Here is a 26,954-nt window from a genome sequence, read left to right as displayed (position 1 = left end):
ACATCAGTAAGTATAAAATAAATATGTTCCTGTTTTTTAAGTGATTTCCTTCAGAAATGGAAGGACGTTTTTTGTGAGTTTTGGATGATTAGCTTCAAGATATAGTTGAAACTGAAGAACACCATTATCCTGTTAACCACATCATCCTATTAACAGCAGAACTTCTGTTGACATAAGCTTCAGCTCAAGGGCTCAGTAGCATCCCAAAAGGGGCTTGACTAGTGCCAGCTGTGAAATACACAAATTATATCAAATAAATAGCCATTTTTGAAGGAGAGTACTGAGCAGATTTATGGTCTGGCACTTCATTTCTAAAAATTGCAGTATAGGTACTGTATTTTAATCCTAAGATTACTTGCATAGCTGCCTAATGGCTCGTCTCCCCCAAGAAACAAAAATTTGTGTTGTTTCTATGGTGAATTGCCTGCAGAGTGAATTAAGTGCAGAGAGGTGTGCAAGACTTGCCTCCAGAGCAAGAGAAAAAGGAATGCTATACTGTGCACACTACTTGTAAGAGGTAAGCCTTCCCAGGGCAGGGAGGAGTGAGGACAGGTAGTTGTTGTGGTCACACAGGATATTTCTTCCTTTCTTCCTAGAAAATTACCTCTCCAATATGTGCCAGAAAGTTTGAGGAATTTATAGTGCTTGCTCAGGTCTGTCCCTGGAGTTGAGTTCCAGGCCCCTCAATGTGTTTATTTGACATTTCTGCCAATAAACTCATTTGCTATTGCTCTGTTCCTGGCATGATGCAAAACAGGGAGCAAGTCTGCTCAAGAAAATCTCACTTGAAGTTTATTCCTCTTTATCTAGCCCTTTTAACTGTCCTGTTTTGTTCATTAGGGACTGAACACTATCCCTAATCATACAGCTTAAATGCTCAGAGCTAATTGTGTATATTTGTAATAGATTGTAAGCCTGATTTATTTGCAAGAATTGCATTGTTCTGTGAGATATTACATGAAAACAGTAAGGTACTCCTTAGCTAAGGTACTATTTAGCAGTATGTTTCACATCCTCCTTAATGCCATTACATTAGATGAAAATATGTACCATAAATTAACAGGGACATCAGTGTCTTGGCTGCAATAAAAACAGTGTTAGTTTACCAGCAGGTTTGGTATGAACTTGGAAAAAACTAATTAAAAAAAAATCCAAGGGACTGTAAGTGCTGTGACAACTGTCTGGAGTATTCGTTAGACAAATTACAGATTCTTGTCACTTTTAACATAATTGAAATAGCTAATTTTTTTTTTATCTGAAAGGGAAATCAATACAAGTCACAAAACAGCTGTAGACTTCTTGTCTGAGACAAATCTGTTTAGTTCTTAGTCAGCTGGTTTTAGTAGATTTTGGAGTTTTTATGGGCTGTGAAATACTTCTGCCTGAATCAGCTTGATTTGATGTTTCGATGTATTTGATTTTTTTTTTTCTCTAACTATTAAATCTTAAATTATTATGTTTTCCTTTTATTAAAATTTGTATCTGAACACCTGCCCTGTGTTTGTCCTGCAGTATTCTGTTTGAAGTGTTTTTTCTCAAACTAGTTCTCTGCTTATTTTGATTGTGTTCCAGTGATTTGGCAGTGAGCAAATCTGGACAGTTTTTCTGTGTTCTGTTTGAAAGCTGTTTTTTTAAATGCTGCCTATGACTATGTGGTGTTCAGAGCCAGCTATCCCTCTTGCCAAATTGTTAAAGCTATCGTCCCCCCACAGGCTGCTGGTGTGACTATTTAGTATTACTTGAGGGAGAATGCTGCATTTTCCTGTGAACTTCTGTTCAAAAATAGATCTACCAGTTTGATGATGTGAGATAATGCTCTCTGTCATTCCATTTCCCCCACCAAGGGGTGATCCTTAAATACCAACTCTAAATGCAAAGTTGCTACAATGAATTTTCCATCTGAAATATGTTATTATTTATGAACAGTCAAAAAGGGCTTGTTACACAAGAGTTCCTCTCAATCTTCAAATGTATGAGGAAAAATACTCCTGTCAGTAGAAATGTTGTGAGTTTTAGATGGTTTATTGCAGTTCTTTTGTTTTATGGCTCCTGATTCTATAAGTAGTATAAGCAAGTTACCTGTATGGTTTTAACTGGAAATACCTAGTTTTGATTACCCTAGGTTTGGGATGTTGTGACTTTTACTTGAATCAGGCAACAAACTTCTATTAATATGTTTTCTCTTCACTGCATGGCTCATTTGATCCATTCATCTGTAAAGGGTGTGGAACAATATTTGCTGATAAATCTAAAAAGAGACAAGACAGGCTTCTGTGGGAACTGAAACAATTCTCTTAGTGCTGGGGCAAGAAGAGGGACCAGACAATGTTGCAGTATTTGGTTCTCTGTCAAACTACTTTTGGACTTTAAACAGAAGAGCTCTAAGGCTCAGGTTATAAACAGTGATTAATCAGTGTGTGGATTTTTAGGGCAGGGATTTCATATTCTAAGAAACCTCATAGTTTCTGATCACCATAAAAATATCTTGGGAGCTATTCTTCATGTCAAAGAGGAGGTAGAAAAGCTGCAACTAGTAGTAGAATGTTCTGTCTGTATTTGGCAGATTTATTTTTATTCTACTATAAATAATTTCTGACCTCAGCATTTTGTGAGTCTTAGACAAATATGGAAAAATTAAATCCTCTGAAAGCCCTTAACAGTGCTGTGAATGTTCCTGTACCAACAGGCAGAACTAGAGTTATCTTTAGTTAATCTCTCATGTGGTAATATTCAAAGTAATTGGTAAACATGTCTATGTCTATGCTATTTTTCTGAGGCATGCTTTTAAACAGAGATCACTTTATGTGAAAGGAAGGTAATCAGTCAAGCTCTGTAATCCATTTGAATTGGATATGAAGAACATATGTAAAAAGGTTCATGGCTTGTTCTTTGCATACAGCCTGTGGTGCATAGTATCTCCAAGTTCCTTTGCATTAATGTTTCCTCATTTACCATCTACAAACAAGTAATTGCAAAGCTCAATTTGTTTAGCAGACTGCTAGTGTTGAAAGACTGATGCACATAGTTTCAAGGTCAGAGTTTTATAATTTTACTTAGTCACTGACACTCTGAGTTTCATAAAGAGTGAAATAGATTTGCTCCCATTATCTTTCTACTGGTGAACCTGTTCAGTCATCTGAATACTGTAGTGTTTAGTCTCTGTACAGACCTATATCAGTAAGCTTCTATTCAATCACCTAAACATAGGCTTTAGGAGCCAAGCTTCAGATAGCCATTTCTAAAACCTTGATACTACAGTTTTAGAAAGGTACACCTTTTTTTTTTTTTTGCTTTGTCTATGATGTTGAAAAAAATATAGTTATTAAAGTCAGAGTTGGTGACACTATAAGTGGACACTGCAAGCTCACAGAAGTGTTCCTGATTCGTATGCATCCAAATTCCTGTATTCTACTCAGTGCTGTCATTTGTTCTGTGGCTGCTTGTTTATTTAATCAGAATGCATCAAAAGAAATTAGACCATTCTTTCCAAAACAGACATTAACTTTGTCAGTTACAGGATGGCTGAGATTGGAATCAACTTCTGAAGATCATCGAGTTCCACTCCTCTGTTCAGCTAGAGAAAGTTGTCCAAGACCATGTCCAGTTAGATTTTCAGCATCTTCAAGATCAGTAATACGTTTGTAACACTAGTGAAAAATATATTAAGTGACTGAAAGTTTTAGGCAGAAATACAAAGTTAAAAAAGAAGTCTGACTGCATTTTTCATGTGGACATAACCTCTTTTGATCTGTGAGTCCAGCTGAGGCTCACTGACTGTATTTGCTTAATTTAGACACTGGGTAGTTCTCATCAAAGCTGCTCTTGTCATCTTAATTCACTGAAGTATTTCTGATGGCCAGATGCTAGGGAGTTGTAAAAGTGCCTTCTCTTCAGCAATTAAAAGGGTAGAGATTCAGACCAATGCCTCATGACTAAAATGTTGTTAGTAAAAATACAGATTCAAAGAGAATGGTTAGTAGCATTTTAAGAATAGCATATTGGCCTGAAAAAAAAATACTGATTATATTGCACCCATCAAAGAAATGGACCTGAGATAGCTGTGCATGAACCTAGCTCAGGTAGTTTTGTACCATACTTCAGGGTCTGGGTGAGTAAAGTCAGCTAGTAATGTGTACCCAGCCACAGGTATGAATGCAGATAGTCATTTCTTGTCTGGACAGCTGAAGTGTCAGATACGTAGAAGTAGTGTCTAAGGGAATCACTAATCCAGAAACACTATAATGTGTTTTGTCAGCCACAGAGCTCTTATGCTGTACATAGCAGCCCCTTCCATGCTCTGCCTGAGCTTCTTTTAATGATCTGAAGTGGAGCTGAGGTCTCAGCCTTTGATTGTCTGTAATGTGTGCTGCATGCTGAAGACCATAGCTGACAGGTTCTTTCCTCTGGCATTACAGAGCTGTCTGCCAGAGCTCTTAACATGTCTGGCTGGAGTACAGTCTTCCAAGGGAAATGCAGTCAGAACCTGTAGAGTGGACTTCCCTATGAACTATTGCTATTACAAATGTTGCTGTACTCTCATGCTGGAAAGACCATTTCCTTGTCATTGCCACCTTAAACATCTACAAACTTCCCTCCCAATCCTATATTGTAGGCTGTCTAGGCAGTAAATCAAACAATCTGCTCCCAGGCCTGGAGGCAATACATCTGCACAGCGCTCCATATGCAGTCAGAGCAGTTCATTAGTACTAGCTCAGGTAGCTGTGTGCACTGGAACACACAGCACAGCCGTGTCCTTGGGTGCCGTGGTGCCCCGTCCTCACAGGACAATCTCTACTTGCTGGGTGGTAGTGCCCAATCAGGAATACTTGATAATACTGTCTTTTAGGTTTTCAGACAGGTTTTAGTGGTGACTGGTGATGCAGTAATGAAATGCAGAGTTTTTGTGAAAAGAAAGAAATTACTGGATTTAGTGGAGAGAATAGTGAAGAACTTTGAAGAGTTATGCCCTGGTACTGCTGCTGATTTTATTCAGTACAGTGTAAATTAAACCAAAGGGATCCATAAGTTCCAAAACCCAAGTAGCTGAAATGTGAAGAAAAATAAGTAATTTGATAACTATGTTATGAATGGATGCAAAGAAAAGGAGATAGAGACATTCTGATAAGTTTTACAAGCTAATTTCAGAGGGATCTGTGAGTGCAGGTATTTGTCAGTTATCAGATCTCTTTCACAGCATTAGGGAAGGATAGGACTAGGAAGACTAAGGTCATTAGGAAATGGTCACATGAAAGGAGTGGTGGCATGAGTTAGTATTGGAAGGATACATAAAAGAGTTTTGTTTTGAGATGAAGAGCAGAAGTTTATGTCAGTGGAGTGTTTCAGCCATGCCAGTTATGTTCAAGGTAACAACAACGTGTTTCCAAACTGCAGCCAGCCTTCTTGTGGAGTTTCTTACATGCAGTGCTAACTTTCCAAAAGTGATGTTGCATCACTGTCTTCTCCAGGAATATGCTTTCCCAGAGTGTATCATGGCATCACTTTGGTGATAAATTGTATGTATCTGGGGATAACCTGTACCAAGTTCCCTAATTAATGGCTTTAGATTTATTTGTAAAGGAAATCCTTTGGTTAGAAGAGAATTGCCATTCCCTTTCTTTGTTAAGATACAACTACTATGTTCTTTGTTTATCTGCCTGAAGGGGTTAAACAAAGCATGTACAAGGCAAATCTTTATTAGAATTTGATACAAAAATATTTTTTGAAGTGCAATTGCAATGCAGCAATTTTAATTGTTTTTTACAAATGCTTCTAATTAACACCTACAGTGTTTACCATTTAGTTACAGAGGAGATTCACTTGTACAACAAATCTAAAAAAAAGAGCTCTGACATCAGTTTTCATGTGCAGCTTAGCAAAAAAAGTCTGAGAGTAACTTCTCATGAGTTGATAGTCATTTTGAGGTTGCATATGTTTGGATTTTCTGTTTGGTGCTTTATAGATTGAAGTAGCAGCTGGCCAGCACTAGTAGGGCGGAGAACATTAGGTCTTTGGGTTTGATCAAATGAAAAGTAACTTGTTGTATCATGTCTTGAATGAAGTGACAGTCTTGGGATCAAGGTGGAATCTAAAATGCCCATGTTATTTTGATCTATCTTGAATTCTCCTGCTGTGTCATGGTGGCTATAATTGTAATTTCCAGTGTTGGTGACAGGGAGTGAGACCATCTGGCTGGCTGGCTCGCTGTGTGATGTTCATATACATCAGTCAAACTCTTTCAGAAAACATCACAGGAGTTTTGTGTTAACTTGCAGTTTGTTCAGGTTGCTTAACGCTTTCCAACATAGCCTTCTTTGTCATATAGAGTACCACTGACACACTTGTAACTTCTATCACAGCAGATTTTGAAAGGAGGGTGTTGTGAGATCATTGAAGATGAAAGAGTCAAATACCTTGGGGAGCTTTTTGCCATTCTGCTTTCTGAGACACCCATGTCAAGATTTTTGAGCTTAGGAAACATCATTGACATTTCTGTGTAATAAATGCTGCTCAGGATTTTAAATATTTGGGTTTGCTCCTCCTCCTGCTACATAATAGTAAGACTGTGACTGTGTAATAGCCCTCTAAGGTTAACTAAGGTGAATGCCTTATAGGAAAGTGAGATCATTACCTAGTCTGAATTTGTCGTGTGGTCTTTAATACAAAATACTGTAATATGCAGACCAGGTAGAAATTTAATGCTCATAGTTGGAGAGAATATAATCATGGAATTCACTACAAAATTTAGCTGTGAAAGAAGCGTTCTTTTGAGGGTGCTAAAAGGTTTAGATCTGAGAAGCCAGTAAGTATTCTTTTTAAAAAATGATATATTGCAAATTAAATTGCAAAGCATGGCAAATCAAAATCCAGCCCAAGGAAATTAGCCTGTATCTGTGCAAACTCATTATTCACAATGAAAGGTCAAATGGTATTCTGGAGGAATTGAATAGGAGGTGATAGTTTCATGCCTTTAAATCTCTATGATAGATGGAGTCAGGTTTACAGTGCTGAAGCCTACCTCACAGCTAGCTATGTGAGATACAGACAGTACTTAAAGCTAACAGTTCTTCATTAAAAGATTTCCTGGAAAAAGAATCCCAAGCAATATTTCATATAAGTGTAAGGATTCAGAAGTATAACATGGATAAGAAATTATAATATCAGTGAAAACTATTCTGAAAGGTCTTCATGAAGTCATTTAAATATGCTGCATTTATTGAGAAAATAAAACTACCTGAAAAATATGCAGGAGGAGAGCCTGGTCTCACACATGTCTCTGTGCATGGTTTTCTATATGAATGATAGGTTTGATGGATCAAGTTTGTACCTATTTGGCTCAAAAAGGTCTCAAAAGTCTCTCTGCTTTGACCACAGGTTTTTAAGCATTGGAAGGTTAATTTTGAAGTAAAGAGATAAAATTAAATGACAAAAAATAATGAGGGAGGAAGCAAACTAAAATTAATAATTTGTTTGCCAGAAGACAAATGTTGAAGAAACTTGTAATATATCTAGATATTAATATGAGATACTGTAATTCAAGAGCATTCTTCTGGACTATTATTTGCTTAATAATTAAAAAAACATGCCAGTTAGAAGCTCTTTAAATATTTTTGTTTAATTTAGGCATTGTCTTTTTCACACATGGATCCAAGTCATTCAATGCCCAGTTTATGCTTTTGATTTCAGTCCATTTTGTGTGGCAACTGCCAGCAACCTCGTGAGTTGCTGTGTTGGCAGTGTTGAGTGTTGATGTGTGACCTACTCAGAGAGAGGACTGCTGCCTGCTGAATCCCAGGCGTCAGGTCCAGAAGTTCTGTGCAGTTCTTTGTGAGCTTCTCAGCTAGCACCAGCTAGCTCTGCTTTTGCTGACAAGAACTTGAACTGATAGCCCAGCCTGCTGCTTGTAGTCTGGAGCAGGTACTGTCTTTCCCTGCTACTCTCAGCCATCTGCAGTGCAAAGCAGAAACCTGGATCAGCCAAGTCACCTTAGTCACATAGCTGCTCGCTCACTCAGGTGTAATTCCAGGAAGGAGTTATGAAGTTGGTGGAATTCTGTCCTATCTCAGCACAGCAGATATAACTTTTACTGCTTATAATGTCAAAGAATATTGACACTACTGCTGGTTGTTTCTGGGGAGTAGCAAAGGCAAGGCTGGTGTGTGTGCTTCTTTGTGCATGTTTTATGCAAGCAAGGCTTCCATCCTGTTGGGAGGCATACTAATAGTCAGATTAACATGCTTTGGTTTGCTCCCAATTAAGCAGGACTTAACCAAATCTTTCCCAGACTGCAGCAGTGTCTTCAGCAATGCTACTCCTGTTCTGTGAGCTGAAAAGGTATGAATTTTAGTTTCAAGTTAATGCCTGGGTTATTTTTAATGCCTCATCTTTTTTTTCAGAGGGCATAAAGGTTGCTGTTACTGTCCATCACACAAACAACAGTTGTAATATAGAAGTTAACTCACAAGCATTTCTTTAAAGCTAATGGTTGGATTGTGATTAGGTGCCCACAGATAATTTTTCTGTAAATGCTTATGAAAGACTTGGAGTAATTTTCTGCATGCTGATAGAGTTCATCTAAAGATACAAATTGTATGCTGTTGTGTTCTGTTAAAACTTGGATTTGGGGATTTTTAAGGAGCAGTGGATGACGCATTGTTGTAATAATCATGCATGCTGGATTTAGAGGTATTCCGCAGCTACCAAATGGCACAGTCCCAGCACTGTCTTACTCCTAAGGAGTAATCAAATACACCAGGAAAGAAGCAGGCCAGAATTTGTTGCTTTAATTTGAAAATGTACATAGTTGGTTCTCCCAGAAAACCAGTTTCTATTTTTAGATAGAAACAAATCCTGCAAATTGTTTCTGATACTTTATAGGAGTATGAACCATTTGGAAGTTGTCCCTAGCTTTAGGAAGTTTCAAATAGAAGAAGCTGTGACTTCCAACTTACTCAAATTATGTGAATTAAAACCTATGCCTTAAATAGCACAGTAGACACCACGTTGTCCCAGATTAACCCAGCAGTGGTGATAACTCCTCCTAAGATAGTAGTGGATGTGCACACTGAAAGCTCCTTTCTTTTTCTTCTTCTTTTATAGTCATGTTCTGAGGTTCCTCGCTGTTAAGAAGAGGTTTGATCCAGAGGAATATAACTAGCTTTATTCCATGCATTTCTAACTGTATCTTTGCATGTTACATTTTTAATATATCTTATGTGATTGCTTTTCACTGAATCCACTCTAGAAATAAAGTAGTTGCCCTTGAACTATTGTGTTTTAATTGGCAGTTTCTTTTTCCTTGTGAAGCTGTTATCATAACATGAAGTGCCATGCTGATTTTTGGAGTCACGATTATTTATCAAGTGTGCAATGCAGCAAGTAGCTTGCTGTGTCTCATGTTTATGGAAAGGCAGAGTATTTCTAAAATGCTCTGATACTGTGATACTTTTCTAGATTTATACAGTCTGTGCTGACTCTGTTCAGACATTTAGTTTCTTCTTCTGAATAGTGATTTTTCTGTTCCATACATGTCCCAGAAACAGGTTAGAATTAAATACTGTATATTGAAAAAAATAAGCCACTTGGATTACTGGAAACAGCCACTATCCTGCTGGGACTAGAATGCATTTCTCAGGCACTTCTCTTTAACATTTAAAGGTCATTTTACAAATGAGTTCAGGAACATAAGAAGTGAAATTATGAACTCAGGACTGGCAGTGGCCATTTCAACGATGTATTTATTTACTGTGTCAGGTCTAATGTGTGGTCTTGCTGCTTGTGTACTTCTCACTTTGTGTCCCCTTTCTAAAACTGTTGCATTCAAATAAACATCATAAGTCATTCTTGCATCAGATGTGATATAAGTGTCTGGTTTCAGTGATAGTGCTTGTTCCTGACCAGGTTTAACCATTGTGATCATGTGATTGTATCCATAACAAATTCAGAAATAGTCCTTAAATGGGAGTAGTCCTAGTTGACCCATTACTGTTTTGAAGTTGAATTGTTTGCTGGAACATGATTTTTGAACATGATTCCCAAGATCTTACAGACAGCAAGAGGATTCAGTGGAGTGTGCACCTCCAAGTTTTTTTCACGCGTAGACATGCTGTTTGTGAGAGGATCTGAGAATGGATAAAGGCAGTCCCCACCACACCCTCTGAAAGCAATGTATGCTTTTCCACCCCTCTGTGCTAGATTCTCTAGGGCAGTTGAAAGAGCATGTGGTTGTGTGCAGGGGATGAGAGGGCAACTGTGGGGTTTTTTTTCTACTGTTATTATGGGAGAGTTGTGCTGTTCATGTGCCAGATGAAAGAAATCCTTGGCTTGTACTCTGAAGTGTGAGCTGCAGTGAATTGTTGTAGGCCTCATTTATCTTAATAGACTTGGGGGGGGTTGACAGCAGCTGAAACATTGGATTGCTGAATGCAGAGACTGTGGCTGTGGAAGTTCATTACGCTATCAGGCTCTATATGTGGATACCTTGAACTTCTCAGATTAGATTATGCATCTCTGTCAACAATACACGTTAAGTATAGTAATGGAGGAAAATTACTATACTGCTTTTTTGGTTTTGAGGTCTGTCCAGATCAATTCCCTGCATCATGTTGGTAATTTCCCTTGGGTGGTTTATCTATTAGCAGATAACATGAGGTTATTAAATACGTGAGCACAGCAGGCCCTAGTTATCTGGTTGTACATTGTTGCCCTCTGTTGCAGACATTCTAAATACACATGTGCATTACAAATGACATACCTCTATCTGGTTATAAATATTTTTCATTTGAAATTATCAGCTTCTGCTATAGAGATGAGAGGTGATCACTTGAGTATGAAAGATAAGGGACCAGAGGAGAGGAAAATAAAAATAATGAAGCACTGAGCTGCATACAAATAAGTGGCATAATCCAGTATACAAGCCTGTTAGAGTACAGCAAGCAGTTTTTCTTACATGCCTAAGTGCTGCTGTGAATTGAAGTTGTTACGTGAAGTTACATTGTATGCCTGTCGAGTGACTGAGAGGGAAGGGAGGGTTTTTTTCTGCAGCAAACTTGGTAAAACAGGCTTTCTTTCTTTGCCAGAAAGAAAGTTAACAGTGTTAATGCATTCTGTTTTTCAGAAGGCTGTAAAATTGTTATTGGAAGAGTGGAAAAGCAGCTCTTCCTCTTCTCAAGGTCTTGGACCACAAATAAGCAGATAAAGAAGCTGGGGAAATGTTGGACTAGAATTAATTGTTTTGTGTGAATTCTCTCTTTTTACCAATCTTCTTGCCTTTTATGCAGAAGCAAAGATGTACCTGAGGAGATGCTCCTTGTGTGGCAGCAGCTCTCATGGTGTACTAGCTTCTTGTGATCTGCCAGTTTTGCCTTGATGCAAGGCAGTGCATCCCAGTCTGTCCTGCTGCACAACATGTTCAGGAAGGCCCTGGGATCCTTGCCCGGAGCAAACCAAGCTGTGGTCTATTGGCTCCAATACAGGTAGTAACTCTGCTGTATTCCTGCAGCTGCTCTAATGATTTGCCTTTAAAAGCGTCCTTTATGATCCAAGAAAATATCCCACACGGTTCTTTACCTAGGGACTGGAGCATGCCTTCCAGGCAGCTGAATGAACACACAAAGCTAGAGCATAAAAATAATGAATCAGGAGGATTTCACCCCTTTCATATTAGGTATCTATCCACAATTTCTGGCACAGGGAGGGCAATTATTATGTTAAACCCCATTCTGTACTGAAGAACTTCTTTCCCCTCATGGTAAAAACAAGCCATGTTTGTGCCAAGTGCTGAGGTTAAAGAGGGACATGGTAATTCGTGGGCCTTTGATATGGAGATAAATTTTTCCCTAAAAGTCAAAGCACAAGGCTTGCCAAAATGGCTGTGACTTCCAATGTGCATTCTGCTGCACTGAAGTCAGCAGGGACTTGTAGGATGTAGTAAATTGTTCTGAGATGTATGAAGACTCATTTAAGCACTCAGAATGGAGCACATTAAAGCATGAAAGTTCTTGTAAGTGAGGTTTAATTGCCTGTTCTTTAAGCTGCTTCTCTATGAGTGCAAGGCCATAATTTATTATTTTTCCAACACTGTTTGTATCAATAACTTCAAAATTTGAAGTCTGGGGCAGATTCAGAGCTGTTGTAGGGCACTGAAGTGAGGAGCTAAGGCACCTTATATCATTCAGCATCTAGCTTATTAACTTCCCGATTTAGAGAGGGTAGAGACATACAAACCATAGGCCACTTGTTGTGACTGGAAAAAGGACATGATATGTAGATGGTTTTACTTCTGAGATACTCCCTGGGGCACACATGAGAAATCTTTCCCATACTGTATGGTCTGCCACACCCCCCCAACATTCAAAGAGGAAGTAGGACTGTGGTCCAGATGGTCCCTCTGAGTTAGGAGTGGCCGCTCACACAAGCCAAGAAGTTGCAGTATTGCAAGGAGAATACCAGCACTGCCAGGGCCTCTGTCAAGCCATCTTTCTCTCAGGCCATATCCTGAAAGGAAGATGGCTTGTGGAGAGATTTTTGTGAACTACATGATCCCTTCACATACAGCCTCCACAGCTGTGGGATGGCTGATGTCTTCTGAATCCTCATGCAACCTGCCTTCATCCTACCCTGCTTCCACCCTTTCCTGAGAAGGAAAAGTTGCATAAATTCGTCCATGCTATTTGACACAGCTGAATAGGGAAACTTGACAAAGTCTTCCAGAACCTATTACAAACAAAACCCCCAAACTCTTAGAAGTGTCAGCAATTAATTCTCTTAATATTAAGCATAATTATGGCAGATGGATTATATTCTCTATATTTGAGGAGATCTGTGTTATGCCCTCCAGACATTTGTATCATATAGAGAAAGGTGGTAGAGTGCCCCATTGCCAAGTGCCAGGCCAGCACCATTTCCCTGTTCTATATATGGCTGCTCTTTCTCCCCAGCTGCAGATACTCATTCAGCTTACTCAAAACGAGTCTTTATTTGAGAGATTCTGCGCTAAGGCAAACTCATCTATCTTTTGTATCTGTTTGTTTCCATAATTAGAAATTGAATCAACAGTGTACTGAAGATGACACATTTGCTCATTCCCTTTCTTCTCCCTATGGTGGCACAAAGCAGTGATGCACAATAATTAATGAAAAAGAATGTTTATTATTCAAGTGACAAATCTGAAGTGGAAAGAAACAGAGCATGCATAAGAAATATATTGCTGAAGACCATCAGTGCCATCACAAAGTGTATGATCAATTCTACAGGGAGAGTCCCATCATTCAGTCCAGTTGGGCAGGGTTCTCTAAAACTGTCAAAGACAGGTGAACTCAGATTTCTCATGCAGAACTCAGGAAAATGTGGAATCAATGGCAAAAATCTGACCTAAGTATCCTGCTAGGGCATCTTTAATGTTCTTCCCCAAATATTGCCTTTTTAAACTTCATTTACATGTCTGCTGTGTCCAGAGGCTGAGTGAAAATGCTACATTTTTTTAGTAGACTTTTCTTCTGGAAGAGTCTGCCCAATAAGTTTTGTAAGACAAAGTGCACATAATGCTCTGCTCAGCACTCTGCCTTTGCAAAGCAAGGCTAATGTGTTTTAAATAACGAAGGCCAGAAAATGCCTCGACTGCAAAATATTGTATTGTCTCCTGTGGGCTTGCTACAAATTCAGTGAGCCAGCGTTAAAGAGTTGGTAAAATGCAGCACTGTCCTCTGCCTCTTGAGATTGATAGTGAAGTCCAGGGAAGGATTCCACTATACTGACGACCATGGATAAGCCTCCAGGGTTCCCCTGAGTCTTGGTTCATTTGCAAAAAAGCTGCAGCGTAACCAGAAAATGGGAAGTGTGTACTGCCTATTAAATGTCACTGCTATAACGTGCAGCCGAAGTCACGCTGATAGCAAGCCAAGGTGTGGGTTCTGTTCTGTTTCCACCTATTTCTGTACTACACCTAACTATGAAAAAGATTCTGTTTACTCAAGCTTGTAAAGTCAGCCCACATTAGGAAAAGTATTTGACCGAGGTAAGAATGGCTCACTTGCTAAAAATGAAGGTGATTGAGAGAACAGTGGCTCTATCAGGAGTACTGATTTTCAAGTCCTTGATTAGCGCCTGCTTTCCTTTTGTGTGTTTTATACTCAGTGGTGATGCTGCATTGTTGTAGCAAACAAAGCTTCCTGGTATTGCTAAGCTGTGAACAGCCACTTATATTGAGAAGAAAGCTTTGATCTTCATGTTTTGATATTCACCTTCCACAATGTTAGATTTTGGGAATAGAAGACTGTTTTGCACTGGTTTTAAGCAGGCACAATTTCAGTAATGTAAATGTCTTCTTTTGAATTTAAAGTGCGTTTAGCTAGTGGGTGGTGTGATATAGTATTGTGCTTTATAAATCTCTGTGTTAGCAGATGAACAAAAGAGCATGTGACTTTACACATGTATGATAGAAAACCTGAATATCTTTTTTTTCTCTCTCTAAAGGACAATATATTGCTTAATATGCAGCAAATCTAATACAAGCAGAATAGTGCTGTAAGTGACGTGTGCAGGTGCCTTGTATTCAAGGTGATGCAGTCACAGATAAATAATTAGAATGGATACTGGCGATAAAATATGGAAAATTCTAGGCATATAGTTGCGGTTTAAGCACTGTGGTGGACATGGTCATCAGATTATTTCTTTTTAATTACTGTCCTTTGTGAGGAACTGTAACCATCAGCACGTTTCTTCAGTATTCTCTCACTCCATGCAGAGAGTTCATTTACACAAAGGTGTGTGGCATGCACAGTCTTGCAGTGCCAGTGGAACCAGATGCAAGAGTATCACACCTGGTGACAGAATTTTTCAAAGAAGGATGAATTGAAGGAGCCTTTGTAGTTGATCATTTTGTCCTTTTCTTCATAGCCTCGGAGTGGTTTTAACAGTCTTTAACCTAGAGGACACCTTGTGAAACACCTCTGTTCCTCTTTGTCAGCCTAAGAGAGGACACGTCCACCTCCTTTCCAAGAACAAACTTTTAATGGAGCTAATTAACATGTGTTTGCTTTTAATTTTCTATTGCATTCATGACTCCAGTGTGCGTATTGTCCAGATCTGTTTGCTAAGCCAACCACCGTGGGAACTGGTCACCTTTTTGTTTGTTGCCACAGCAACATAATATGCATTTATGTAGCTATTTTGTGGCATGTTAAAGTGTCAGGGTCCTGATGTCAGTTTCATAAGCTAAAGAGTTACACCTGGATTTTTTCTTACTATATACTTTTCTTTACTATATACTATATACTTTGGGTGCTGCACTTTGGCCACAACAACCCCATGCAGAAATACAAGCTGGGGTCGGAGTGGCTGAGAGCAGCCAAACAGAGAGGGATCTGGGGGTGCTGATTGATACCCGCCTGAACATGAGCCAGCAGTGTGCCCAGGTGGCCAAGAGAGCCAATGGCATCCTGGCCTGCGTCAGGAATGGTGTGGTCAGCAGGAGTAGGGAGGTCATTCTGCCCCTGTACTCTGCACTGGTTAGACCACACCTTGAGTACTGTGTTCAGTTCTGGGCCCCCCAGTTTAGGAAGGACACTGAGATGCTTGAGCGTGTCCAGAGAAGGGCGACGAGGCTGGGGAGAGGCCTTGAGCACAGCCCGACGAGAAGAGGCTGAGGGAGCTGCGATTGTTTAGCCTGGAGAAGAGGAGGCTCAGAGGTGACCTTATTGCTGTCTACAACTACCTGAAGGGTGGTTGTGGCCAGGAGGAGGTTGCTCTCTTCTCTCAGGTGGCCAGCACCAGAACGAGAGGACACAGCCTCAGGCTGCGCCAGGGGAGATTTAGGCTGGAGGTAAGGAGAAAGTTCTTCACTGAGAGAGTCATTGGACACTGGAATGGGCTGCCCGGGGAGGTGGTGGAGTCGTCGTCCCTGGGGCTGTTCAAGGCAGGATTGGACGTGGCACTTGGTACCATGGTCTGGCCTTGAGCTGTGTGGTAAAGGGTTGGACTTGATGATCTGTGAGGTCTCTTCCAACCCTGATGATACTGTGATACTGTGATATAAATGATAATCCTACTTTTTATTTCTCTCCTTTCAGACTTGACTGTTTGAGAATTCTTCCTAGCAGTTAAAACAAAAGGGAGTATTTCCATGTGTGAAGACTCCTGTTTTGCTGGAAGAACAGACTTTTACATCTGATGTAACATCTAATTCTTTTTTTCTCACAGAAGAGCTCAAGGAGAAATTAAATAAGTACGTTGATGAAGTGAATGCCCGTAAGCCTGGTTTCATCAAGGTCGTTCGACACAGCAAACAAGAGGGACTGATTCGATCTCGAGTTAGTGGGTGGAGGGTAGCCACAGCACCAGTAGTCGCTCTCTTTGATGCCCATGTGGAATTCAACGTGGGATGGTATGTGTCTCCTTGAATTTCTCTGACCAAAGGAACTTTTCCAAGCAGTGTTTCTAAAGTACTGAATTCATTTATCTTGTATATAGAGGGTGAGTTAGGACTCTGCTGTTTTTAATGAAGAGTCAGACATGGACACAGGCATGAAAAACATATATGTGCTGTGTAACGTAATCCAGATCCATTTTTATAATGTGAATTATCCACTGGTCTAATTGCAGTGTGTTTAAGCTCTACTGGAAAAACTGCATGTTAAAAACCTCCTCTAATAATGTAGCCCTTTGCCTGTAGGGACAAATTTATATTCTTTTAATTAAAAATATTATGTTTCTTTTGTGTTCTATAGTGTAAACAAAGAAGTATCATTTTGGCACTGATGTTGCTGCTCTGTGCAAAAGCAGCACATAACTAAAACTATGTATTTTAATTTGTTCAGCCTGGATTTAGTATCTCCTTCCGTTCTTGAGAAAGAAAGATAGTAAAAAGGCAGGCATCTCTGTCCCTAGGATAGTTCTATTAATACCTTTGATCCTGATGTCCTTGATACTGAGACCCTGAAGTTCTTGGTATTTGGTAGCAAGGGTATGATATGCAGATATTTATTTCTCTATTCACCAGCTAACATCAAGGTTAATAATAGGGCATCCTAGATAAAATACTGCAGTGTGTTATTTTGGGGCAGAGCCTGCTCTGTCAAAAATCCATCTCAAAGCAAAGAGGGCTCTGAATTTGGTAACAGCTGTAGAATTTCCCCTCTGAAAGCATAAGCTGTTATTTATGTGGGGGTTTGGACTAGATGACCTTAAGAGGTCCCTTTGGACCCAGACTATTCTATGATTTCATGATTTCTTTCAGGTGCTATGCTTCTATTGACATAAGCTTAATACTTTTTTCTTTTTTTTTTTAGGGCTGAACCAGTGCTCACCAGGATAAAAGAAAACAGGAAAAGAGTCATTTCTCCTTCATTTGATAACATTAAATATGATAACTTTGAAATAGAGGAGTATCCTCTCTCAGCACAGGGGTTTGACTGGGAGCTGTGGTGCCGATACCTGAACCCTCCTAAGTCATGGTGGAAATTGGAGAACACGACTGCTCCAATAAGGTAACATGCAACTGTGATCTAGATTAGTATGTCGCTGACAGTGCTCATCTAGACAGAACAGATGCTCAGTGGTCTCAGATGTGTAATACTATTTTACTGCCTGTAATCTTAAGTTAGTTAAATGTCCTTGAGCTGTTCTCTTCAGCTTTTGTCTTACAGTCGTCAAGAAAACTGTTGTTTTCAGATCTTTGAAAATAGGTGTCCTTGTTATTAGCATATAGCTGAACTGACAACGGCAGACTTGAATGCTCAGCAGCACTGCTTTCTCCAAATATCTTGTCTGCTGCTTTAGTGGTAACAGACCAGAAACAGACTTTTCTTTACAAATGTGGTACACAAACAGAACTGATCTGACAGTTGTATTCTTTCTAATACTGTCACACAGCTTTACTGCTGTGTTACACCCCAAGTGTTAATGATGGTCCACTGATAGTGTGTGAGCAAATAGTGTATTAGATCCATGCTTTGGTACAATCTGGCTCTGTACTTTCTTACCATCTTTAGAATATTGTTAGGCTGGTACAGAACTATACCCTTATCTCAGAGAAGGGAGTAGGTGCCTCCAGATCTCCTCAGCAACTTGCTGCATCTGGTTTTGTTATCACTGAAATCCTGCCTCTTTTGGTGAATATGTATGTCCAACAATTTTGAGTCTATTTTCCTTCAGTGGTGCTTATTTCACCATAGAATCAAGAAAATTAGAAGGAAAAATGAATAAATGTGTTTCAGAAACACCTCCCTAGGAATCCATCTTGCTGCATCAACAATTGTATATATAATCTGATTTTGAATAATCAAATTGTTCATATTCTGTCTGCTAATTTTGGTTGCTACTGGTTTATTCTTTCAGAAGTCCTGCATTGATTGGATGCTTCATAGTAGACAGAGAGTATTTCCAAGAGATTGGCTTATTGGATGAAGGCATGGAAGTATACGGAGGAGAGAATGTGGAGCTTGGAATCAGGGTAAGGATCATAACCAGCCAGTATTGATGGCTTACATTTAAAATGCAGCTTGTTTCTTATTGCGAGGGAGAATACGAGTCAAAAATGTATGGGTGATGGCATGCCAAGGGAGATCCACATCTGCAGGAGTATAAGTTATTGTATTTGATGAGAGAGGGAGGGAAAAGAGCCCAAGTCCCTATATGTTTTTAAGAACTTATCTGAGGCAAGAACAGAATTACAGGGTTTGTTCAAGTAGCAATGAAAAAGTTCTGCAGAGATGATACCTAAAACTCTGCTTATCTGTGATCCCATACTTGACAAGAAGGATAGTTTCTCACAGGTGTAATGGGAGAAGCCTTTCTAAATTACTTGGTTTATTTAAATTAGGAAAAATCACTATGGAATGCACAGGAATATAAAAGCATTTATGCTGCTTTTCCTCTGGAGCCGAATTAAGATAGTCATAAAGTGCATAAGTGCACATATTTTCTTCCATCATACACTATTCATCCATTTACTGTATGCAGTATTGTCTGTGATTTGTGTACTCTACATCTCTTCAGCTAAATTCCATTTTGAAAGTACAGTGCTGTTCTGTTTGGGGATCTTTCAGGTTTTTGATACAAGAGAAATTCTTAGAGAATTGACAATGAAAAATAGTGTGATGTATGTTACGAAACTGCATTCTGAACTCTGATATGAAATGTTAGTGGAAGGTTATATCTTGTGCTTTTTAGTTGACAGAATAAAAGCATACTGTTATACAGTAGGAGAAAAAAAGGAATTTATTTTAAAAATACAGAATTCTCTGCTGAGACTGAGATACACCAAAAGTTGCTCACTTCTGGGTTCCTGCATTTTTTTCCTTGAACTTGTCAATGTTAAAGTGCTATTGCAGCAAGACTGAAACACAGATCTCCCCTCGGCTACAGTAGAACACAGTTTTAAGGAAAGGGAGAGAGAAATGCAAGACTGCTTCTTTTTAATAACACCATTCTCCTCCCTGCGAGGGCCAGAGCCACTTTCTGTTCCCAAAACCTGATTTTGCAGCTCAGTATTGCAGTGAGTTGAATATTTGTGTCACTCTGATTTTTGTTTTCTTTTTTCAGCTGACAAAACTATTGTCTCCTTGTGAACATAAGAAGCTTTATGTAGGTTTGCATCATCAGATATGTTCTGTCCAGTCTACTATGCTTAGACTTAAAAAGTTGATGAGAAGTGTACTTTGATCAGCAAGACCAGAGAGATGCAAATCTCTGCATAATTGAAACTTTGGAGTAGACTGGATCATTGGAATAAGTCCCAACACTGCTCTGATTTCCTTATGGCTTTTGTCTGTCTCCAGGGGAGTAGTGCCTGACCTACATAAAATACTTTCATCTGTAACAGATTGTAGTGTGCAAGGTATTATAATGTATGCTGCCTCATCTAACTTCACCCTGACTTGGCTGCATCAAAACAAATTACTGAGCTGTAATGAACAGATTTTTCAGCAGTTTATTACCAGTGCTTCTCACAATGCTCAGCATATCCCAGATAATACTAGGATGAATATAAATGTACAGTGCAATATTACAGTTTCTGGGAAGCACAGTGTTATTTTCACAGATGTTCCACCTGAAAAACAAGCTCCTTCCCTCTGCCACCTGCTGCTGGTGCACATCTGGGGCCATACTCTGCATCCTGACAAAATACAGGTAGCTGCTTCAGAAGTGCTCTCATGTTGTGGAGGGCAGTCCTGCCATTCAGGTGCAACTCAAGCACTTGTCCCTAGAAGTGCAGTTCCCAGGGGCTGCCTTTCTTTTCCTTTAGATGGGGCTGTGTGGAATACTGCAATCAGCAGATGATTTCAGGTCAGATGGTCTGTCTTTGCTGCTGAAGGTCATCTCTGCAGCACCAGTCATCTCTTGGTTACTTGTGTTGCATTCAGCTGCGAGGTCTATGATTAATCATTCACTAAAGACAATAATTGTTCTACAAAAACTACATTATAATTACAGTATTAATGCAGTATATAATCTTTCCATTTTAAAATAGTGCTCTGCAATCCACGACTGCAGGTTGCTCAGTGTGCTTCACCTTTCATTGCCTTTCCCCTTTTGTTAGCAGTATCTAGCTCCACCTAGTATTCTGCTTTATGATACGTATTTTCATGTAGGGGTAAAGAGGCAGACACCATGTGCCCTAACTGGCCTGGGATCCACCCAAGCCAACACAAAGATGTTGAGTGTTGCATTCTCTGATGTGATAGTGTTGATACCTAGTGAAATTCCCTTTTTTTTTTGTGGCTTGATTTTCTAAGGAAATTTTGCAGAGTCTGTTCTCATTCTTTACAGTATTTAGGCATTAAAAGTCAGTTCTTTCATTGGGAAATTTTCTGCATAGGCGTGTAAGAGCAAACATCTACAGGAAGAGGAGAGGTTTCTCTCAACTACAGAAATAGCAGCAAGGGTTAGATTATTTGAGCTACCTGTTTTCCTTAAAACATGGTCCCATATTACTCATTTTGTTACAGAGAATGTAAAACTGCTGTGAGCTGGACTTATATTCATACAGCTGCAGCATCATGTCATGGTGGGACTGAGTAAATCACTGTCTCTGCCTAGGCCCAGAGTCAAAGCCTTATTCTCCATTTGCTTTGTTAGCAGCTCCATCTTCAGTGGTGTAAGATAAGATTTAATCTCCCAGCTGAGATGCTACTGGGAAGCACAGTCTACCTATTTAGGATTTCCCTTTGTCATAAAGGGTAAACTATTACTCTGTCTTGGTTTGTTTTCAGCCGAAGTAATGTGTTTTTTACTGTGCAGGTACAGGAATTAGACCCTGAGGAAAGGGAAACTTATTCCAGTATCCTCACCCAGGAGACACTTCTGTCACCTCATCATCTGCACAAATACTTAGTTATTTGTGTTACGTGAGTGTAGGAGGAACTCCAACTATTGGAAACTGTATCTGAAGCAGCTGTTGTTAGTAAATGGCAACAAACCACAAAAACTAGGTCTTTGATTGGATAATTGTTCACTTGACTGATAAATTAGTTTCTCTGCCCAGCTCTATTCATGTCTAATTTGGTGTATTATTTTAACTTCTAATATTTTCACCCTGGCCTGTAGCTCTGTAATAACATTTGTAAAATATTAAATATCAATTATTAAATATTAATGGAGGTCTGTTGCCTTGAGCTAGAAGCTGAGACATGAGTTCAAAATATGAATGCATCTTGAATCTTAGAAGCAATGCTATATTTTTTTCTCAAGCAAGTTTTCTTACAAGGCTGTTTATTTGCCCCATAAGAAAGCAAAGGCAAACTGGATGGTGAAAGATTTGGCAGCACCCTTTTTGAGCAGCTCGGTCACTTTATCTGGCATTTTTTAAATACTCATCTCTTGTGCTACAGGATAATATTCTTAAAATCATATTAGAATGAGTAATGCTTCTTTTTGGTTTATGTTCAGTTGTTCCCAACTGAATGGACTTAAATGTGCTTTTAAGGGACCAGATGGCATTTGGAGTGCAAACTGGAATCACATTGCTATGCAGGAGACTAGAAAGGAAGCGTGTAGGTAACTGCCTTACAGCAGAAACAAAGTGTGAGTATGTGACTGGTGTTTCTCAATGTTATTTGGGCTCAGCTTGCACAGCTCCTGTGGTTATGGAAGCCCCTGCAAATGCATTGTTAGTAGTTAGCAGTTAGATCTTACCTTATATGGTTCAAGTCTAGTAGGCTTCTTAAAGGCCGATTCCAATTCCTGATCTTCTATCAAGAGCAAGTCTATAGAAATAATTTTGTCTTTTAAAGCATCCAGCATTCTTGGTAAAGCTTCTAAATATCTGTTACTACAAAGTTCTTTGCACCACTTTTAGAGATGCCTGATCAAATTTTCACTGATTTGCCTCAGGTCACAAACTAAATAATCATCAGAATCAAGGGAATATTAAACCCAGTCTCTGACTTAGAGTAATTATGTATGTCACAAAGACTTTGTGCTTGCAGATGAATTTATATTCACAGGAATCTAAATGTTAATGGGTAAGAGGAAATTTTGTTAGAAGGTAATAGCTCTTTAAGGGAGAAGGCACAAATGACTATAAGATGCATCAGGACTTCACATCAGCTGACCCAGGAAGAAAACTTATAGTTCAGAGTATGTCTGAGTATGACTCATGACTTTCATACAGTATGTCGCCACAAGGAAATTAGTTCTATTTGCAACCAAATAACATTATAATAAATATATCTGCTTCAGTTCTTGTTAGCCTGGCAGTTTGCCTGTAGAACTTAGGTAAAGCTGATGTTTTTATTCTCTGAGTGGAGAACTAGAGGAATGCAGCTTATGAACAGAGATGCCAAAATGAGTTATTTGACCAGGAAAGAGTCTCAGTGCTCTTTGAAGGTATTGCCCATATGATAGTGTTCCTCTGTTGCAGAGCAAGCTGATGTAAAAGTCTGTCATGCCTTTCCCTGATTGTTTTTTTTCCCCTCTAATTCTAGAAGTGATTTCCTTTTTTGTTTTCTTTTGGAGTGGTTGGGAGGATTTGATTTTTTTGGAACATGCTTTTAATTTTCTATATTTCTCTCCTTCTCACTATCTACCTATCTGGTCATCTTTTAACCACCCCTCACTCCAGCTTCTGGGATCATGATTCTTCATTGCTGACTAGTCAACCCAGTCTCCTTCATACACTGCCTGGAAGCCTATTGCTGGCTTACATGCCCAGTCATTTCAATCCAAATTGTTGGTATACCTTAATTGTTTCTCATCTGAGATCTCTTTCTTCTAATATGGCCTTGCAAGAGCGCTCATTTTGATAAACACAAGTGAGTAGAGATACTTGCGTTTGCCCTCAAATCTCTTTATTTATCTGAAAACATTTTGAACCTCTTCCAGCAATTTTATCTGTCAGTGTTTTTAATACAGACCATGAATTATGTGAACTCACTAATATGTTACATGTAAATAGATGTCTGTTTCTATTAAGGAAAGCTTTTGCACGTTGTACAGGTCAGGCAGGGTGTAGTGCAGTTTCATAGCACTTGTTTATGTTTTCTCTCCCTTCTCCTTGCTGCCCTCTTGTTTTCATTATTGCAGCACACCAGTGCTTTGGCTCTGCCAGCATCGTTGTCTGAATGGCCATCCCCCACTCACTGTCTCTGAACACCTCCACTTCAGAAGTAAAGCTCTACAGTGTTAACTCTTTTTAAACTTCAGAGTGAATGTTAATGTTAATCAGTTTGTGATTTACCAGGGTGCTTCACAAACTGCTGTGTTAGGAAAAATGAGAGGCTACTGTGCCAAGAGGTAGAAATGGGAGAGGACTGGGAAAGGACAGAGAGCAAGGATTTTTTTGCTCAGCTGCTGTACTGTGGAACTGTTCACAAGGCAAGTAAACAGTAGGATGTGTCATGTGTCCGTAGCATCCCTTTTTTGTCTTTGCTGCTGGGTCCTCTTTCATAGCATTCTACTGAGCAGTGTAGATCTTCTCTAAATTCCCTTCAGGAAAATTGATCTAGATGTTCCCCATTGTTGCACTTAACCAGTGCCATCAGTTGCTGTGGTCTTGGAGCCATGTTTTCAACTCGGTGTAGTAAGTAGGCTATAGCCTTTCCCAGTGGGGAATAATTTGCTGTACAGAAAAAAAACTCCTTAGGGTATGATCACAGGTGCTGTTGAGCAGCATTAGGTTGATGATGAGCAAAGGGTAAAGGCTGAGAAATATGGGAATAGGAATAGTCTTTCAAAGTACTTTCAAGGTAGTGATTCCTTTTTAGCTTTACATTAAGCCTTAAATCAAAAGATATATCTTTTATTTTAATCCATTTTGTGAATTAAGAGCTCATTTTTAGATTGAGGTCTGCAAGAAAAGTTTGTGAAGACTGACCAAATGCTGTTTCCTACAAGATGTAGCCAATACATGTCAAAGCCCACACTTTCCCCAAGATAGAAACATTTCCTAGGCATTGTGAGCATGGTGTAAGTACTTGACCAGCATCCTGTGTAAACAGTGGCTTCTCAGTGTGACCAGAAATACCACTAAGGTTAATTTTCTTTCGGCGAGTGTTAACAACCTGGATCCCAAGGTGACACAGACTAAAACTCTCTACTTACAGGGCTGTAATTGCAACAGGAGAAAAACACCATTGTCATGCTTCCAAGCGGGTCTCAGTTGTGACATCATCAGAAACCAGCTTTCTCTGGCTCGTTCTGGTTTTCTGTTAAACCTACAGTGGAGATACTGATTTTTTTCCCCTTGCATTATTGCCCACAAGTGCCTCAGCAGGTAACCTACACCTACAGCATGTGTAATTATACATACAGACCACATTACCACTGAATCATTTTAGTGGATTTGCTCTTTCTGGGGAGAGGACATTTGATAAGCTGCTCCCACAGGAAAGCAATTAGTGATCCAGCACCAGCACGTGGTATCACTATACCCTTGCAAGGAAGGAGAACAAGACACTTGAAAGTTTTTCACTGGTTGTGCCTGTGTGGTTGCACACTCCCAGGTGGGTAGTAATACAGATATCTTGATGTGTTATGAAATCAGAAAGAAATGGAGAAAATTTAAGTTAATATACACTTACAAATCAGTGGCTTCTGGTGAGATGTGAATTAATTACTGTACTTTTATAAGATAGCCTCATATTTAATATCTTTTTGCACTTTAAGTCACAGCTTGGTGCCAATGTCATTGTAGCTTCTGGTATTACAGTTCTTTATGGCCTAGTCTGTGGAGATTCCATATTTTTTTAACACGATGAGATGAGATTTCTCTAGAATTTAATGTTATGGAGAGTTTTAAATACTGCAGACCTAATTTGGCAATCTAACAAAGATTAGAGGAAGACCAGTGTGGGAGAGCACTGGATTGTTGTGGTGTAAGAGAGATGAGTAGAAGACTGAAATGGATTCACCAGGATGGATCCAGCAAGTTTGGGTCAAAGCTGCAAAATCCAGATACCTTAACTTGTGTCATAAGTCAAGCAAGCAGGGCAGAAGACCAGGTTGGTTGAAAAGGGAACTTCTCATGTTGCTTCAGAGGATACAGAAGTTGTGTGTTTCTGGAAGAAAGGTCAGGCTTCACAGGAAGAGTATAGAACTATGGCTCATATATGCAGGGAGAAGACATGACAGGCCAGAGCTCAGTTAGAGTTGGAAGTGGCTGATGTGTTAGATATTAAAAGTTTTTTAAGATCTACAGAGAATGCTGAGCTGATACTTGCTGGAGATGGTAATGTGACTAACTGGGATGAAGAGAAAGCGTAGGTTTTCTGTGTTTTCTTTGATAGATTTTGAGCTGCCTAGTCTCCTCAGTCACAAGACCACATTTCTGGCTGTGGGATGAGCAGGTTGATGGAGTGCTGGATGAAGAACTGACAGAAGGGTAAAGCTCAAAGGGTTTTAGTGAATGGGGCTACATCTGGCTGGTGACCAGTCCACAGCAACGTTCCTCAGGACTATTGCAGTTTTCTTCATTATCAGTGATCTGGATCCAGGAGCTGAATGCACTGTTAGCATGTTTGCTGATGATACCAAACTAGGAAGTGCTGTTGGCACTCTCTGCCTTAAAGAGGGGTGTAGATAGACGGAGCATTTAGCTTTGATTGATGGAATTAAATGTAACAGATCCAAATGTTGTATCCTGCAGCTGGGACAGAGTGACATGGGGAACTGGGAGAGAAGTGGCTGGAAAGCAGCCCTGCAGAAAGGAATCTGGAGCTGCTGTTTGAGAGCAGCTCAAAAGAAGCCAGCGGTCTGCCCTGGCAGCCAACTTCTGGTCAGCCCTGAACTGGTCAGGCAGTTGGACTATATATTTATCATAGGTCACTTCTGGTATTGCTGAAGTCTTTTGAGTTAACGCAAGTTTAACCAGATTGATGAGGCTAAGTACAGCTGTGGTAGGAAGAGAAAGGAAACCTATAAAAGATGAGCAGGGCAGCAAGGTGCTTCGTGAACACAATTCAGTAGTTATATGGTTATTCAGTTTGCTGGGGTTTTGCCTTTTCAAAGAAAAAATACTTAGTTTACTTCCTATTCATGACTTAAACTTGGCAATGTAGTGATTTATGTGTCAGTTATTTGCTGTGCCTAGCAATGAGGTAGACACATTTGAAAGGGAACAGAATGAAGCCATATGCCCTCAGGGACCTCTGAAGCATATTCCCTCCTAGTAACACATGGCACAGAGCAGTTCTGCAATTGTAAACCAGCAACATAACATACGTAGCTTAACAATGCGTTGTAAAAGTTTCGCAGCTCATGAAGATACGCGCAGAATTAATCCCTGCAGAGCAAAACACTTTAAAAAGTACATAATAAAGCAATTAGCTAAGAGAGATGAAACTACTAACCATTTAATATGGGAGCAATCTTTACATGTATTACTTTTTCAATGAGAGTGTTTTATAAAGGCACAATTAATGTAAAATGAGACCTATGAGGCAATTAGTGATGACTTCAGAAGTAAGATTCAAGGGATAATTTACATTTTAAACATTGAGAGCCATTCTATTTGTGTTAAAGCC

At 39.5% G+C, this 26,954-nt stretch overlaps 1 protein-coding gene across 7 annotated transcripts in view; it reads left to right on the top strand.

Annotated features, from left to right (window-relative positions):
• GALNT18 (polypeptide N-acetylgalactosaminyltransferase 18) overlaps positions 1-26,954 on the top strand; it is a 181,033-nt gene that overhangs the window by 106,620 nt on the left and 47,459 nt on the right. For all 7 annotated transcript variants that reach the window (XM_064163746.1, XM_064163744.1, XM_064163743.1 and 4 more), the window contains exons 5-7: positions 16,195-16,378; positions 17,283-17,480; positions 18,331-18,445. In XM_064163746.1, the coding sequence (XP_064019816.1) occupies positions 16,195-16,378; positions 17,283-17,480; positions 18,331-18,445 (497 nt within the window). The remainder of the gene's footprint in view (positions 1-16,194; positions 16,379-17,282; positions 17,481-18,330; positions 18,446-26,954) is intronic.

Source organism: Pogoniulus pusillus, chromosome 24, assembly GCF_015220805.1.
Source record: "Pogoniulus pusillus isolate bPogPus1 chromosome 24, bPogPus1.pri, whole genome shotgun sequence".
NCBI lineage: Eukaryota > Metazoa > Chordata > Aves > Piciformes > Lybiidae > Pogoniulus > Pogoniulus pusillus.
The sequence above is the reverse complement of the archived record's forward strand: the minus strand, read 5'-3'. Positions and strand labels throughout refer to the sequence as shown.